The 17,752-nt window shown below is 40.9% G+C and overlaps 1 protein-coding gene across 16 annotated transcripts in view; it reads left to right on the top strand.

The window, feature by feature from the left end:
* Positions 1-13,628, top strand: part of PHF6 (PHD finger protein 6) — a 50,309-nt gene extending 36,681 nt beyond the window's left edge. For 8 of the 16 annotated variants that reach the window (XM_042851175.2, XM_042851171.2, XM_065557360.1 and 5 more), the window contains 6 exons: positions 398-564; positions 722-865; positions 4,571-4,675; positions 5,939-6,072; positions 8,733-8,862; positions 9,148-10,881. In XM_042851175.2, coding sequence (XP_042707109.1) covers positions 398-564; positions 722-865; positions 4,571-4,675; positions 5,939-6,072; positions 8,733-8,862 — 680 coding nt within the window. In that variant the 3' untranslated portion in view covers positions 9,148-10,881. Of the gene's footprint in view, positions 1-397; positions 565-721; positions 866-4,570; positions 4,676-5,938; positions 6,073-8,732; positions 8,863-9,147 lie in introns of all 16 variants that reach the window. The other 8 variants (XM_065557367.1, XM_065557363.1, XM_065557365.1 and 5 more) reach the window with 4 other exon arrangements.
* The last annotated feature ends 4,124 nt before the right edge of the window (positions 13,629-17,752 follow it).

Below are 17,752 nucleotides of genomic sequence, written 5' to 3'. Positions count from 1 at the left end.
GATTTTAGCTCTGAAATGGGATGTTGCCATAATGTTAAATGTATTGTGTATGATTGTAAAGAAACTTTAAACATTTTAGACAGTAGTTTTCAGAGATGTATTAGGTGGTGTGTGTGTGTGTGTGTGTGTGTGTGTATATGTATGTATGTGTGTATGTATATATATATATATATATATATATATATATATATATATATATATATATATATATATATATATATATATATATATAAAATGGTAGATGGTTGATTGTAAAACAAAATTTTAATTGGAAATAATAAATTTTTATAAACATGGGCAAGAAAAATAGTAAAAAACATTTATTTTTCCTATATAATTTTTTGTAAAACAGTTTTCATTTTTGAGATTTACTTGATGTTGTTTTCTAATTTCTAAGCAGATTTAGAAGAAGGTGTCAATGAACACGAATTGGAGCCTTCACCTCCCAAAGGAAAAAAGAGGGGTCGTAAGGGAAAGCCAAGAAAAACAAATCTCAAAGGGCAGTCAGAAGACACTAGATCTACATCCTCACATGGCACAGATGAAATAGAAAGCAGTTCCTATGTAAGCAGTAAATATAAATATGCTAAACTTCTTAGAAGAAAGTTTGTCTTTGAAATTAAACTAGCATTTGAGTCTCCAGCTAGTGGCCAGAGACTTGTTAAATTATTACCTTACTTGGAACCCAGCAGTATATTTTAGTAAAATGTTTTTCTTTCAGAGAGACAGGTCTCCCCACAGAAGCAGTCCCAGTGATACAAAACCTAAATGTGGATTCTGTCATGCAGGTGAAGAAGAAAATGAAGCTAGAGGAAAGCTTCATATATTTAATGCCAAAAAGGCAGCAGCACACTATAAGTGTATGGTAAGTAGAATATTTGGGTTCGTGTGGGGTTTTAATTTTTCTGAACTGCCGTGCCATATGATGCATTGTTAGTACAGTGCCCTAACATGTAGTTACGTATTAATACAGCCTGTGCTTCCAGCAATCTCTCCAACGACTAAAGTGTTGTGAGCTGAGCAGTTCATTTATTTTCACCAGAGGCACTGTTGATAATGACTATGTTGACTATGTTTAGAGATGGAGGAATTAGCTCAGGTAGACTCATCTTAATAAAAATAATCCCATTGTACCTAGGTGCGTGTATGTACAGTGTTTAAAAAACAAAAATATAACTCCAATAACATTAAATAATTTTAACTAAAAGATTACACCCCAAAATAAAATACCACTAATGCCCTCTGGCCCCAGGCCTCCCCCTTCCTCCCCCCACACAAAAAAAAAGCCTGCAGAAACGGATTAGCTTTGCACAATGTGTTGAAGATCAGTTGATTCAGGTGGTGTCAAAAGAGATGGGGAGTCAGTGCCTCCCCACTGGAAACTCCCTGCTTCTAAATGATCACATCTAGGGAACTATTAACTCATGTGCATCAACTGATCTCGGTGGCTCTGGAAGAATATAAGCAGAGAATTCCATTTTTCATATGGCTATGTCCTTGATCCAGGTCGGGCTGTACAAAACAAAGTCCACACCTTGAGTTGTACTTGGAAATGAATAAGTAGCCAATGCAGCTGGTAGATCTTTTTATATAATTTTCTCCATGTGGCTAGCCTCACTAAGCAGAGAGCCACACCTTTTGTCGCTTTTGAGTATTCTTTGCTCTATTGTATGCATGAGTTTGGGAAAGAAGAGCTCCAATGCTGAGAAGCAGATTAAACTGAAAATACAGTGATATTCTAACAGAGCTCTAATAGAGCTCCCATTCATTTATAACCGAGTAGATGTGTGCTTTAAGTGCAAAACTCAACTCACATTTAAATTTGGAGCCCAAACTGGCATCTCCATAATACAGCTCATTTCATGCAAAAGGATCACAAAATACCACCTAAAGGAATTGATGCATTCATCTCTGGGTGAAAACAGCTGTTTAATAGCATACAGTAATATTAGACAATACAGTTTGGGATAGGAGATTGGCAGGGGTCGTCAATTGTTTTTTGTCAAGGTCCAGATTTCTTGGTCAAGGTCCAGACTCCAGAGAAACATTTTTCACACCCCAATAATGATAAATAAATACAAAGATTTTGCGGTCTGTTCAGAAACGTCTGATCCAAATTTGGCCTGCAGTCCATCTATTTACAACCTCTGATCTATGTAGTTTTGTGGCATCCATCACTAGCCATAGAATCTGAGCCTCTTATCCCTCTGTTTTATCCCCAATTTCACAGATGGGGAACAGAGGCAGATAGAAATGAAGTGACTTGCCCAAAGTCACATAGTTCGTGGCAGAGGTAGGAATAGAATATAATCATGCTGCATCCCATTCTGCTGCCTTAAAAACATTAAGACCGCCTTACCTCCCAAGAGGTCTCCCCTGAGACCTCTCTGAGATGTTGCCTTTTACCAGGACCTCCACAGGACCCGGAAGCTAGTTTCAGCGACCAGGTCTGTAGCAGCTACTGAGCGGGAATACCTCCTGGCTTTTGAACTCCTGGTACATGACCTTAATCTTCATGTAAGGGTGTTGGAGTCCTCCTTGATGCACCAGAGACTGGTCTTGGCTGCTGTCACCAGAATCTGAGACCACCTGGGCTAGTCGGAGGAAATGAGTATAGCCTGTGGTGCTTGGTGAGCATATGGGGTTGCCCTCCCTGTGCATACCCTGTTGTGTGCTCAAGGAGGTGAGTGCAGCCTTGCCCCCCACCCCCACTTCTCTCACTTTTCTTGGGCAGATCCTGCAGAGAGTGCTCCACACCCTTCACACCTGGACCTCTAGAGCTTGTCATCAGGCCCCTACCCTGCAACCCACAGATGCCTGTGATACACCACCTGACTCAGCTGGACACCATCCAGCTGGTCCATCTCCAGATTGTATCACATGAACATCTCTACATGCTCTGTACCACCCACTTCTTCGCCCTCGTGTCCTGCCCTGACACCAAGTGGTGGGACCTGCTGCAACCTGTGGAGTTGAGGGGAACTCCGGTGGCCAGCTTGTACTCTAGTCTGGTCTCACAGCACCCCTAAGATATGAGACTTGATGGCTCTTTCATGGTGCTGTGAGCACGGGTATGTAGTTGGTGTGGTTTATAGAGTCCCTTCTGCGGCAAGAGGGACACCTGGCGCAAATCTACGTAGAGTGCGTCAGACTGCAGCCCCTCTTGTGGCTCCTCTGTAACCTCCTGTTGAGGTTCTGGTTATATACAAGCATCCTATCCAGGGCCCCACAGAGTCACGAGACTTTGCCAACCTGCTCCTGGCGCTGGCCAAGGTGGTCATCCACCAGACCTGGAGGAGGAAGCTTGCTTGAAGGAGGATGCTATGCAACGGTGTGATCTGTTTCCAATTCCTTGTTGTATCACATACCTGGGCAGAGTTCTGCCTTACTCTGCAGCATGGGTCACTTGCAGATTCAAGCTAGTGAAAATGGTGAATTCTCTGTACCTTGCAGTATTTGAGGACTTCAGTAACTCAGCCAGAAGTTAGGGGTCTATTACAAGAGTTGGTGGGTGAGGTCCTATGGCTTGCAACTTGAAGGAGGTCAGACTGGATGATCACAATGACCCCTTTGGATCTTAAAGTCTATGAGAGTTCCTCCTGGTGGTGTCGAGTGATTCCTTGGACTTTGAGGAGCAGTGGGCAGTGCCCAGGGTTCTCTGGTCAGTGTCCCCATCCAAAACTGATTATGAACCTTCAACCCCCACTCCTGTTCCTGTTTTTGCATTCGTTGTCCCCCAAATTCAGTTGTGGCCAGGATTTGGTGGTTCCTCCCCCTTGGTTGAGGGGGCTGGTCTTTAGTTTTGGATGGGCCTGAGCCCGCTATCCCAGTACCTGCAAAAAGATTCTTTCCTATCCTACAAATAGAGGCACATATCCAATTGAGATAGGGTAATTCTTTTCTGCTTACCTGCTATCTGAAAGTTGAGCTGGACTTTTGCGTGATCTCTTCTCCACCTCTGTTTGAATGTCCAAATTAGCTGAAGTCCTTCAAGAGCTTTTACTGCATATACTATATAGTTAAGTCTTGGGAGCGATGTTGGCCTAACTGTAAAAGGAAATGCATTCAGCCACTAAAAGCTGCAGGTAATGGAAACATATGAGGTTTGCGACTACTTGGAAATGTCCCATTGTCACCATTTCTGGCTTTCCAGGGGCATTGGTATTGGCAGTGTGAGTAAGATGAATTATTTAGGTGGGGCAGCGAGTGGAGATGAAATATCCTTATCAGAACAAAAGCATGTCTTCAGTGTCTTAATTGACTGCGGTACTCATTTAATGCTTCGTATATTCCATTATCATAATCATCCTTTAACTACTGCTTTGTCATTCAAAAAAAAATCCTCTGAAATGCAATCACATAATTGAAGCAATCAAGTGGGCATTGGAAGGAAGATCCAAATTACTGATATGCTTAATCTGCAATTTTTTTCTAGTTCATTGGCAAAGCACAGTTCACCAGCAGATAATTGAGTACGGTGCATCCCCTTCTGTTGTTCCTGCTCCTTAATCTTCTTATGGCCACATATCTGTAACCTCCTAACGTTATTGTGCATTTGTTTGCTTTACAGTTGTTCTCTTCTGGCACTGTCCAGCTAACAACAACATCAAGGGCAGAGTTTGGTGATTTTGATATTAAAACTGTACTTCAGGAGATCAAGAGAGGAAAAAGAATGGTATGTGTCTTTGGGTTTATAAGGAATGCTTCAGTGATTTCTGTTGGGAGTATATTGCAATTCTCTCTTTCTCTTCCTTATCTGAACAAATCTTTTCACTTAATTTTTTAGAAAACAATTTAAATATATTGTCACTACTAGGTATCAGGATATAAAGTGTCTCAACAATTACTGTGGTTTTTTTTAACTACAGCGTACTTTGTGAATGCAGTATGTTGGCCCTTTGGGGACCATAATAGAAAGGAAGGAATTGACAGTTTGTTTTCCATACCGCAGAATCTGTATGGCATGAAATTGCTAAATAGGTGATGGGAGTCAATTTGTGTAATTATTGACTTATTTCAAACTTGTTCTGTTTTTTTAAATGATGGCTAGTTCATTCTCAACACACTTTAAAAGGACACTGAATCTCTGTATTGCCAGTTAAAGGAAGATGAATCCCATGCATATCTCTGGTGAATTGCATCTTTTAAATACTTGTTTTGGGGTCTCAAAGGCCCCAAATATATTACCTTATTAAAGTCTTCAGTTACTAGCACGGCTCCTGGATTCAAATTCACATCCCCTTGGTCGGTCCAGGGCCAGATTTGCTAATCACTTGGGCCTCTGCAAGGCTCATCTTTTCTCCCATGACATGAGCTAGGCTGAAGCTTGGAGGGACTTTTCATGATGATGAGGATGCTTGCTTGGGAGGTGTTTTGTCATCATCTTATGTCTGTTGGTTCACATTTATTTTTGAATGGTCTGAGCAGCATGTTATGACATTTTAGTGTGAAAATTAAAGCATATAAGGGCCCCAGAGTTTGTGACAGGCACTCAGGTATGTTTTATAAGTAAAATATGGCACACTGTTTCATGAACATTAGAATTCAGTAACATATGGAACTCCATTACCATCTGAAAAAATATAATACTTTATCATTGCCTAAAACACAATTCATATTCAATGAGTTTTGGTACTTGGACAAGCTAGCTTCAACTTCAACAACAGCAACAAAATAGAACTTATGTGTGCAAATCTTGCCGTTACTTATTTTTGCAGCAGACAGGCAAAACAGTATTCTGTTGTTCATATATATTAATTGATGCAGATTTAAAACTGTTTCTGGCTTACTATATATTAAGATAAGTTTGTGCTACAAGAAAAATTACTTCATCATGTTTATGACTAAAATTTGGGGACATCAAAGTGAGCATTAAGCGACAAGACATTAAATGGATTAACACCACAACTTAGAGTACTGTCTTTCCCCCCCTCAACAGAAATGCACTCTTTGCAGTCAGCCGGGGGCTACTATTGGATGTGAAATTAAAGCCTGTATCAAGACTTACCATTACCACTGTGGAGTACAAGACAAAGCTAAATACATTGAGAATATGTCACGAGGAATTTACAAGTAAGAACTCTAGCAGTTAATTCTGTAATAACAATTTTTTCTAATCTCCTCTGAGGCCCGGGCTACACTAGTGGGGGGGTTCGAACTAAGATACGCAACTTCAGCGACGCTTTTCGCGTCGCTGAACTCGAAGTATCTTAGTTCGACTTACCTGGCCGTCCTCACAGCGGCGAGTCAACTGCCGCGGCTCCTCCGTCGACTCCGCTTACTTCTTCTGCCGAGGTGGAGTACGGGCGTCGATTCGCGGATTGATTTATCGCGTCCAGACTATACGTGATAAATCGATCCCCGATGCATCGAACACTACCCGCCAATGTGGCGGGTAGTATAGACGTACCCTGAGAGAACTTTAAGAATTGCTTTTTATTCAGATAAAACATTCTGATCATGCAATAATGCTGATTAACATATCACTCAGCTGCATTGCGGGCACTAGGCAAAACTATCGCACGTTTTTGGAAGTTCAGATAAGGTGACTATTGCAGTTCAAAAGCTAGTTAGGTAAAAGCTTGTGCAATCAGTTTTGTTACTTCAAACATCTTGTTCAAGTTGAGTGTCATAGAAAAATAAATTAAATCAAGTTCTGTTATAAATGTAGGGAAAGTTTAGAACTTTTTTAAAGCAATCCTATCCTACAACACAGTGGCAAAAATAAATTTCTCTGCACAGAGCTCGGAGAATCTCTTTGTATTCTTCCCACTTTAATTTCCGTTTCCTTTTGTTCCAAGGCCCTGCATCGTCACTGTCAAACAAATTAGGAGAATTGGATGGGTGCTCCTGTCAACAGCCATCCTTGATTGGCCAAAGGTCTTGCTATTTGACTGCTCTGCTCCTCTCCAATTAGGTTCAGCATACTGTTGTCAGAATGCTCTTAGCCCTTAATAACTCAGGGAGCAATAGAGCCAGACCACTAATTGACACACCATGGCTTTTCGTGGCATTGTAGATCATTGACACTAGACCACTGGACTGACTTCATATTTTTTCTCTTTAACCTGAAGCTATTTAAGCTCATTTTACCAAGTCAGATGAGGATAAATACATATGCAAAAGTGGAAGTGTTTCTGTTAAGTTTATTATAAAACATGAAAAATATTGTGCAAATGAAAATAACTGTCATATAATTATTTTCAAAATAACTTTCAAATATTTACAAAATATTTTTAGTGATCCTAACTTAATTCAGAACTTCCATATACCCACTTAAAAATACGTTAAATATTTTAAAAATAAAAAAGAAACAAAAATATCTTTTTTCTCCAGTTAGTGAAATCTGTAACTCAAATTGCTGAAGTCACAGGTAAACTCCTGCCATGTTACTTCAGTTATCCCTAAGAGAGTATATCTTTTTTTCCTATTTCTGTACTGTTCCAACCTCCTTTCCCAGTTGCTACCCAAACCTACTGCAATGAAAGTTTACAGATTGCATCTCATTTTGGCCACAAGGGGGCATTCTATGAGCAGTGATAGCCATCCTGCTTCTTGAGAACTAGAATTAATCGGTTTTAAAATTTTTTTTGCCTGTGCTAGTCTATAAAGATTGCACTGGAGCCTGGCTTTCCTCTGCTTATTTCAACTTATGTATTGGTTTCCGATTGATAGCTTAAGAGCCATGAAAAAATGAAATTGATTTACAAATTGACAGACACAAAATCAGGGTGTTTTTTTGCTTTTTTTGTTTTGTTTGTTTGTTTTTATGAGCGCCCATTCTCCCTCGGAGTGTCTTTGTTTTTGTTATGTAAATGTTCATGAGAACAGAGCTTCTGATCCATTTTATCATGTAGATTTTAGACATAAAATCTATCACAAAACTTCTTCGAACTCACTGGTACTACTGACCCTGGTCATTCTCTTACAGTAGAGCTGAGAGAAAGTAGGTCTTTACATATGCAATCATTAAACACCTAGACCGTTCATATTGCATTTTAGACAAAATCCAACTGATTTTTTATTTTAAAAGTTTTTGGTTTTTTTTTAATTGTCCCAGGCTTATGCTTTGGTACATCTCAGTCAGTTTTCACAGGCAAGGTGTAAGCCATTGAAAGTAATGAAAATGCTGTCACAGCCTTATCTATATTGGAACAAGCTTGCTAGTGTAATAGGTAGTGGTTACTTTTTAGGAAAAAGAGAGTAAATAGGCTTTGTTAGCATTAGCAGATCCTATGATGAACTACATCTTTCTCTCTGCCCAGCTGTTACAGTTGGTTGGCACAGGTTAATAGAGCTTTCTCAGTCTGAGGTTCTTGGAGGTGGAACTCTCAGAAGGAGTCTGCTGGTGTTCCTCCCTGGTTGCTTTTTAGGACATGAGGCAGTGGCTTTTACAGGCATGGGTACCGCTGACCGTTTTGGGGGCTTCTGTCTTTGTTTTTGTGTTTAACCCTTCTTTGTTATCTTTTGTCAGTTGGGAATTGTTCCCTTTTTTGTTTGGCTAGTGATCTTGGGTTTGCCCCTGTAACAGGAGCCCGTGGTTCTAGCCAGTGATCTAGTCAGGCTAGCTAATATTTATTTCTAATGTCAGATGTCTGACAGGTGCCTTGTACATTAATTCAACACAATTTTAAAATGAGCCTCTTCGCTAGTGGAGAGAGCCCAGAATGTTCTAAAATATAGATCTGTTACTTGTTTCCTGGTAAATCCTCCATTGTTTTTTATTGTCTTAGACTCTATTGTAAAAACCATAGTGGGAACGATGAAAGGGATGAAGAGGATGAAGAAAGAGAAAGCAAAAGCCGTGGGAAATCAGGCTCTGACCATAGTAGCATTCCTCAGCAACAACTCAATGGAAACTAGGTATGGAAGTTACTCCTGGCAGCTCTGTTACTGAGACTGAGAAACACAACATTCATTTGATGTAGTTAATCACAGTAAAATGTTTAAATCTAGTATATGCAGATAAGTTCTTTTTATTGGTGTACTGCAGAAGAATGGGGAACTTTTTTTAAACTTCAGCTGATTTTATAATATTAGGGAGGCCTCACGTCTGTCGATAAATGTAGATGTAATGTCAGATCTGTTAGATGCTCTTCTCTTTATATGATTTTAAATTTACTATTGTTTTCATCGTTTTTTAAACAGGTTCAAGGGACAGAGTTAGAGAACTGGGAATGAATAAGACATCCATAACTACTAATACTTTTTAATTGTTTTCTAAGATCAGAAAAGGGTTAGTAACTTTTTACGGCCCGATTCTGTTAGAAATTTCATTGAACTGCCTGAAACGTTCATGTGTGTGAGCCTTCAATAAGTGGCAGAGTTTTACATGTCAATATTATGTAGTTTGTAGTCTGCAGTGTCTGGAAAAAATTGAAACACTATATAAATGATATGTAATATGTACAGTGTCAAAAGTTAAGGCAGACATTGAAATGAAGTAAGCTCTATATTTCTGGACTGAATAAAAATCTAAGATTTGGAATGTGTAAGTTGTTTAGTGGATTCATGCACCAAGGGAAAGTCTTAGTAAGATTAATTCACAACATGGACAGACAAGTCCATGGTGGTAACAAGCTGGTAACTCATGAGTTTTGCATTTTCTTTATATACAAAATATGGAGGATAAATGTGTGTGTGGGGGAAATCGCTCTCTGTTTTTGCTTGCAAAGCACACAGTAGAAAAAGAACTCAGTGCACGCAGAAGCATGCTTGAACCTTTCAGTTTGTTCCTGTTGTGATTGTTCCTACTGCCCAGCATTCCTTGCTGGAGATTTACTTGAGCAGCTGTTGGTTACAAGCTGCAAGCTTCAGTACTCATGCCAAAGGGCTGTAGTTTGTTCTTTCCCCAACAGTCCACCTCTATATTCCTAACGTACCAAGAACCTCTCACTAAGTGTGACTCAAACTAACTTTTGGAAGCTGCAACCCAACGTCTTTAGATTTCGAAGAGTTACTACTTTAACTTCTATGGAATTTAGCCACCTTATCTGACATCCATACCTCAAGTGCTCTGTGTTGCGTGGAACACTTCATGTTTTATCCAAAATACATATACAGGTCCCACGTGCTGTAAGGAGAAGGAATCAACTTTTTGTGGGGGGGAAGGGGGAATCAGTATTTATTTTGAATCTTGTGACCACTATATAAGAAAATCTTCTTGCCATTCTTAATGCTTTTAGCATTTGATTAATTTTTCTTGTCAAATCAACAATCATGCCATGGCATTTCATATACCTAGAGGTCAACGTTCCATTAGAGAATAATCAGGTTTAGATTATACCAAATCTAACAGCTCAGTTCCCTAACTTTTTTCATACAGCTCTGGCATGTCTAGTTGCTGATAAATAGCTTCTTCTACTGGTCCGATTGAAGCACATTAGCCGATTCATTTAAAATAAAACCAAAAACTTAACTTAATAACTAAGTCTTTTCTAATGCTTCCGGGCATCTCATTGCTTAGGAAGGGTTCTGACTCTTTCTGAATACCCAATAAACCATTTAGATTTGAAGTAAAGCAGTAAGCAAGATACTCTGACAATTTGACTAAAAACAGCAAAGGTTCCATCTGCAGTTGATATTAAGAAGCAGTTCATTTGTAACAAGTTTCTGTAGCCTTTTTTACTTGTATTTTTAAAAGATTTAACATGTCATTGTCTTTTCATGTGTTTCTTTAATGTCTCAAGGGACTCAACTGTTGTATATTAAATTTCTAACACTTTACCATGTTAGAATTCAATCTGTTTTGGGGGAAAATGCAGTTTTAGTAGAAATATTACTGTGTACAGAAAATATTCAGTTACTGCTCTAAACATGCCATTGATCATTCTTATTTTGTATTTGTAACTTTCAAAATTAAAGGCATGACTTGAATTGCAATGACCGATTGATTGAGATTGTTTACCAAGGTGTTTGCTTTTTTCTAGAATATGAACATTTTTCGGCTACGCAGAACAGTTTCAGAGTGCAAAATGTCTGTCACCCTGCCTAGATTAGGTTCTAGGTTGCGTGCCTCAAACATGGCCTTCCCATGGAATAAAGGCACTTTATTGTTTGCAACTACTGTATTTTTGGTTAAGGAAGGATGAAAGGTACAATGGGGTAGATTTGCCAATATAATCATTGTATTTTTCACTAAGTTCTAATTCACATTGTGTCGATTGCTGGATTTAATAGTCTAATAATTCATTATGGGTAAAATCATTTATCTCTCCGCATGCCACTAGCAACCATGACAATACTTTACCTTTGAGTAGCAGAAGAGCAAGTGGCTGGCTACCCGTTGAGGCTGACTAAACCATCATTAATTCAGAACTCATGGAAACTAAAAGTCAATACCGAAAGCGGTTTTTGTTACAAGCCTCAAATTCATGTTCTAATTTACTTCATCTTGTCATGTATGCTGGGTAAAAGTGCCTTACAATGTAAAAATTGTATTTATATGTTCCCAAGTAGTATCACTTGCTGAGGAGTAATTCTGTCATGGTGTTAATATTTAGAAGAAATGTACCTCAGCAGTGTATTTACTGTACATCTCCTATGTCCTTAGCTGTAGTTTTAATAAGCATGAAAATGTATGATAGGTATACAACATTTACATCATTTTTTAAAGACGAAATACTGCCATTACTGTCTTTTTATGTGCATTTTAGCTTGAAATTTTGGACAGTTTGTCTTTTTTTTGTAAAGCAATGTAATCTTTGCAAGCATATATTGAAGATTATTCTGCAGCATTTACTGCCTTCCCAGAGGTTAGAAGTAATGAATGTGCTTTATAGGTAAAATAGATTTGTTTAAATTAACTAGTTAAATGAATAAGGTTTATTTGTTCCTGGCATTTTTTTTTCAAATACAGCTTTTGTTTTCATCTCACGATCAGAAAACAATCTCGAATTTAAGAAAACTCGTCTTATGAAACTGATTTCCCTGAATTTAGTTACTTTAGGTCTTTTTGGCATTTCTTGCCCACAAGAGCAGTGTGTCTCTGTTCAAGAGACTCATGGAACCCACCTATAATGGGAGATTTTTTCCACAAAATAATATATTAAATAGTTTCCTTATATCAGCAAAGGGCTTGCCTTTAAAAAAATCCCTTCTACTGCTCTTTTCCCAGGGAGAGCTGGCAGGACCTGTCTACCTGAGCAGTTGTAGGGTACTGGGAGCTGGGGGAGGAAGGCTATTGGCAAAATTCCCTGAGACTCTGGTTTATACATGTTTGAAGAGGTTCCAGGTGGTGGCACAAAGTGGCCACACATTTATTTGTGAGGGAAGCTACAAAGGGTCAGCCTAGCACCAGTGTAGGTGGCACTGGCTGGAAAGGGGACATGGGCATTGTGGTTAAAGGGTTCACTCATTCAGCAGGTGTTTGCCAACAGGAGAACCTGTTCCTAGAGCCCTGGTGGGAATTCCACCTGCCAACACCCATGGAGGGCAGCAGTGAATACACCACTTACACTCCACAAAGATGAATCTCCCTTGCGTACAAGGACTTTGCTGGTTTAGGGAGGCATAATTACACCTCCATGTGCCAGCTTTGCTGAATTTGGACCCAAGTCTCACCTTCTAGTACAGTGGTTCTCAACCTTTCCAGACTAGTGTACCCTTTTCAGGAGACTGATTTGTCTTGCATACCCTAAGTTTCACCTCCCTTAAAAACTACGTGCTTAAAAATCAGACATAAAAATACAAAAAAGTGTCACAGCACACTGTTACTGAAAAATTGCTTGCTTTCTCATTTTTACCATAAAATAATTTACCATAAAATAAGTACAATATTTATATCCCATTTAATTTAAAGTATATAGAGCAGTATAAACAAGTCTGTCTGAAATTTTAGTTTGTAACTTTGCTAGTGCTTTTATATAGCCTACTGTAAAACTAGGCAAATATCTAGATGAGTACTCCCTAAAAGACCTCTGTTTACCCCCAGAGGGGTACACCAACCCCCAGTTGAGAACCACTGTTCTAGTGGACAGCAGCTGTAGCAAGACCAGCAGCCGGGAATTGCTTCTTACTGTTGTTCCATATAGGAAGGGGTAACTTCTTATAGCAGAGGAGATGATATTCCCACCCCACCCCACCCCACCCCTTGAAATGTCACACTTATCTGATGTGATAATTGCTATAATCCAAGAAGATTAGTAAAATTGAACCAATATGCTAGTGGAATTAACCTTCATTATCAGCACAGCGAAACTTAACTATTAGAGGACTGAAAGTATATTGCAACAAATAGTAACTCTCCTTCCATTTCACTATAAACAGATTCCACCATAGTAATGATGGCGGTTAACAGAGCACAGCTCTTGATTTATATATACTTGCTGAAGCAGTTTCTATGTATGCATATGTACGAACACTCAGTAGTCAGCAGACACATCTCAACCCTGAAAGGATTCTGGAGGACTGTTGCTTATTGAAAAGCACTCAGATTAGACCAGCTTTAGCACCAATTTACATCAGATGTAAAGACCAGGAATGTATAAAGAGGGTAAACACATTCCTATCTGCAATGTTATGTATATTTTGTTCCTGTTATATTGGCTTTACTTCCAAAGTTGTAGTTTGCAGTATTTTTTTTATTGGTATCATTGCATATATATTCAATAAATGAGTTACTAATTTCATATTTGTGTAGCTCTCCTTTTTATGAAAGCATAATGTTAAAACTGTGCACTTCCGCATGTCACTTTCATGCATAACTGCAGTGGATCTTGTTAGTGATATATTACTTCATAATGAGATACTTAGTGAGACTTAATTACAATAATCAGTCCTCTGCAGAAACTAATAGCTAGCCATGTGCAGGGGGAAATACACATTTCAGCTGTAGGATGAAATGCAAGACGCATCAGCGGTCAGGTTTTTTATTTTCATTTTCAAAGTGCCAGGATTTTATAACTGCCTGGAGTAGGATGACAAGAATGTTCAGTGGTCTTCTAAGCATTCGGCTATATTGCAGACAAACTGCATATGAGGGGGATTTGCTAGGTGCAACGATTGCATAAGTTTTTGCTGAAAATAAATTACACCTTTACCACGATATAACATGACCCGATATAACACGAGTTCGGATATAACGCGGTAAAGCAGCGCTCCGGGGGGGCGGGGCTGCGCACTGACGGATCAAAGCAAGTTCGATATAATGTGGCTTCACCTATAACGCGGTAAGATTTTTTTGGCTCCCGAGGACCGCGTTCTATCGGGGTAGAGGTATACCTGTTTTGGCAACTTTTAAACAAGTACACAATGGGAAAAAGAGGCTTAATCATAAAGTCCTGACTGAGGCAACTGTTGACTTAAATCCAAGTAGAAACACTTACTCCTGTGGACTTCAGGGTTAGCCCAAGAATATCCAGTGTGTTCAAATTTGGTTTCTTCTTTAATTCAGGTTTGCAAAGCTGAATACATTGCAAACAAAACTTGTTCAAGTGCTTGTTCCTAAATATTTACTGGTGGTGTGCATATGCCCAGTGAACTCCAGTTTGGATTCTCTTGGCCAGCAGCATCCATTGGGGCTGCCTGTGGGCTCTGAAGATGTCTACGCTGCAGCTGGAAATATGAGTCCCGATGCAAGTAGACAGACTTGCGCTAGCTCAATGTGGATGTTGGAACATGGGTGGTGGCTCAAGCTAGCCACTGAAGTCGAGCCCACCTGATCCCTTGGGTTCAAGCTTCGGTGACTAGTCTGAGCTGCCGCCCATCCTGCTGCATCCACACTGCTATTTTTAGTGCACTAGTGTGAGTCTGTCTATCCAGGCTGCAAATCACACCTTGCAGCTGCAGTGAAGACGCATCCTGAGTGGCCTTGTGGCTCCAGCTGAGCATAAAACAGCAGTTGCCACACTTTTTACTAAGGTGACTCGCCAACTGCGTTTTGCCTTTTTTGCAGCCCACGTGTGTGTGTGTGTAAAACTAGTCACTGTTTTCTAAAGCCTGTAACTGCAACACAATATTGATTTTGTGTTCAGGGAAGGCAGTCTGAGCTATATTGAGCATTGCTGTCACATCCAGGCACCCTGAGAGTGGCCAGGGTTGGATTAACACACATTGGGCCCAAACTTGGTGGAGGGAAGGCCCAAGATCAAAGGCCAGTGTCCTTTCCTGCCTCCTCGCCCCACAAAGGGAACACCGACCTCCTGCAGCAACATGCTCAGCCCTGGCATCGCAACCCTAATCCCAGCCTGGTGCAGTGGGGATTGGAGAGGTGGCTCCTGTCCCATGGGGCTAGGGGCATCTGAACCAAACCCGAGTAGAACTGCAACCCTGTGCGCCAGGTTGCAAAACCCAGAGCACAGAGCTAGGCCCAGGGCCGTGGGACAGGAGCTGCTGCTTGCAGGGTGAGTGCAGGGGCGGGTGCTTGCTTTCCAAACCTCCTCTGGGGCCTCCCTCTGCACTGGGCCCGTGACCCACTGTGTGGGATACACTGGCATAAGGGATGGGGAGACCCCAACCACCTCTCGGTTCTCTCTCACCACCTGTGCAGTTTTGCCCATTGGTCTGTAAGCAGTATCTCCTCCTTTAACAGGAAGGAATCTTATTTATTTTTTATTGCCTGAGAGTCTGCCCTGGTACCAGGATCAGTCCTCATGACTGAGCACAAAGCTGCAGGCTTTAAAAATTGCTTATCATATGAGGTGCTTATCATACCTGCTGCTTTGGCACCAATATCAAGTCATTCTATACATGATGCTTCTTAATTATGGGAACCTGCAGCTTACTGTGATGTGGTCTACATTTTGCTGGCATGGCTGTCTTGGTTTGGAGTGTGAAAAAAAATCACCCTCATAATAACATAGCATAGCGGTGCTCTTTTCCCAGTATAAGCTGCATCTCCATTTGGAGGGTTTGCCAGTAGAGCTCTACCAGCAAACCCTCTCTAGTATAGAAAAGGCCTGTGTATGAGTGAGGGCACATCAGGATATCCGCAAGCACCTCTCAGAGTAGATGGTGTCTCACTCTGGGCTATTTAAGAGGTGACACGCAGTGCCATTCAACGGGAAAGGCGCTGACACAGGGGTGCCAGCATCCTAGGAACAGTAATAAAATCTGATGCATCACTCATGACTTGTGCCTTCTAGGGTACGTCTATACTTACCCACTGGTTCGGCGGCCAGCAATCGATCTTCTGGGATCGATTTATCGGGGCTTGTCTAGATGCAATAAATCGATCCCGGAAGTGCTCGCCGTCGACGCCAGTAATCCTGCTCCGCGAGAGGTGTAGGCGGAGTCGACGGGGGAGCCTGCCTGCCGCGTGTGGAGCTGCGGTAAGTACCTTTAAGTTCGAATTAAGATACTTGGACTTCAGCTACGTTATTCACGTAGCTGAAGTTGTGTATCTTAGTTCGAACTGGGGGCTTAGTGTAGACCAGGCCTTATTCAGCACTAGATACAATATTCACAAGGGATCCTTCCCACCAGCCCCGTCATGGACTTTTCCTGTAACACTGGGGAGGTACTGAGGGTACACAAAAGTCCCCTTTTCACTGGGATAACCCACCATAGTTTTGTCATTCCACCATAGCATTGTCTTACCTTGGTCACTCAGGTAATGATCTGAGACACAGAAGCATTAGCTAAAACATCTATAAGGCTTACAGTATCTAATACATATATTTATCGTTACATGTTGGCACAGTCCCTTATGTTTAGGGCCCTACCAAATTCATGGTCTATTTTGGTCAATTTCACAGTCATAGGATTTTTAAAATAGTAAATTTCATTATTTCAGCTATTTAAATCTGAAATTTCACTGTTTGTAATTGTAGGGATCCTAACCCAAAAAGGAGCTGGGCGGGGGTCGCAAGGTTATTGTCGGGAGGGTTGTGGCACTGCTACCCTTACTTCTGCGCTGCTGCCTGCAGAGCTGGGCCCTCGGTCAGCAGCCGCCACTCTCCGGCCACCCAGCTCTGAAGACAGCAGCGCAGAAGGTACGGTATTGTCAGGGTTACATCTGTGCTGCTGCTGGCGGGGTGCCACCTTCAGAGCTTAGCACCTGGCCAACAGCTGCTGCTCTCTGGCCGCCCAGCTCTAAAGGCAGCCCAGGAGTGAGGGTGGCAATACAGTAACCCCCTAAAATAACCTTGCGACTCCCCTGCAACTCACTATTGGGTCAGGACCCTTAATTTGAGAAATGCTGGTCTCCCCCCGTGAAATCTGTATAGTATAAGGTAACAGCACACAGAAGACCAGATTTTACAGGGGAAGATCAGATGTCACGGTCCATGATGTGTTTTTCATGGCCGTGAATTTGGTAGGGCCCTACTTATGTTCTGCAGCCACAGAATTTGTCCCTTGCCACAAAATTCTGTTCCAGATTGTACATTTTTATTATAAAATAAAAAAGCCCTATCTGTCTTGCTCTCCTGGTTGTGAAAATAATCTTGAAGATGTGAACCCATGCCTTGTCTACACTAGGAATTAGGACCCACTTCAGCTACTGGTGGCCAGTAGCAAGTGTAGCTGCACAGATACAAACCTTTAATGTAAACAAGGAAAGATGTTTTCGCCACAGCCCTTACGGACATAGTTATGCCAATATAGGTTTTAACTGTAGACCAAGCCTAAGACAGTAATGCTTCTGCTTTTACATGAATTCTGACTCTGTGTGTATGTGAAAAATATAGGATTGTGTCTACATTAGGGTGTTAGCACCAGTGGGAGGTCTTCTAATGCAGCTGCCATCACCATTTTAGTGGCATATAACGCTGCTCCAAGCTGGGTTAGTCACCAGTGACTAAAACAGTGTCAC

This window comes from Chrysemys picta, chromosome 9 (genome assembly GCF_011386835.1).
Source record: "Chrysemys picta bellii isolate R12L10 chromosome 9, ASM1138683v2, whole genome shotgun sequence".
Lineage (NCBI taxonomy): Eukaryota > Metazoa > Chordata > Testudines > Emydidae > Chrysemys > Chrysemys picta.
The sequence above is the reverse complement of the archived record's forward strand: the minus strand, read 5'-3'. Positions and strand labels throughout refer to the sequence as shown.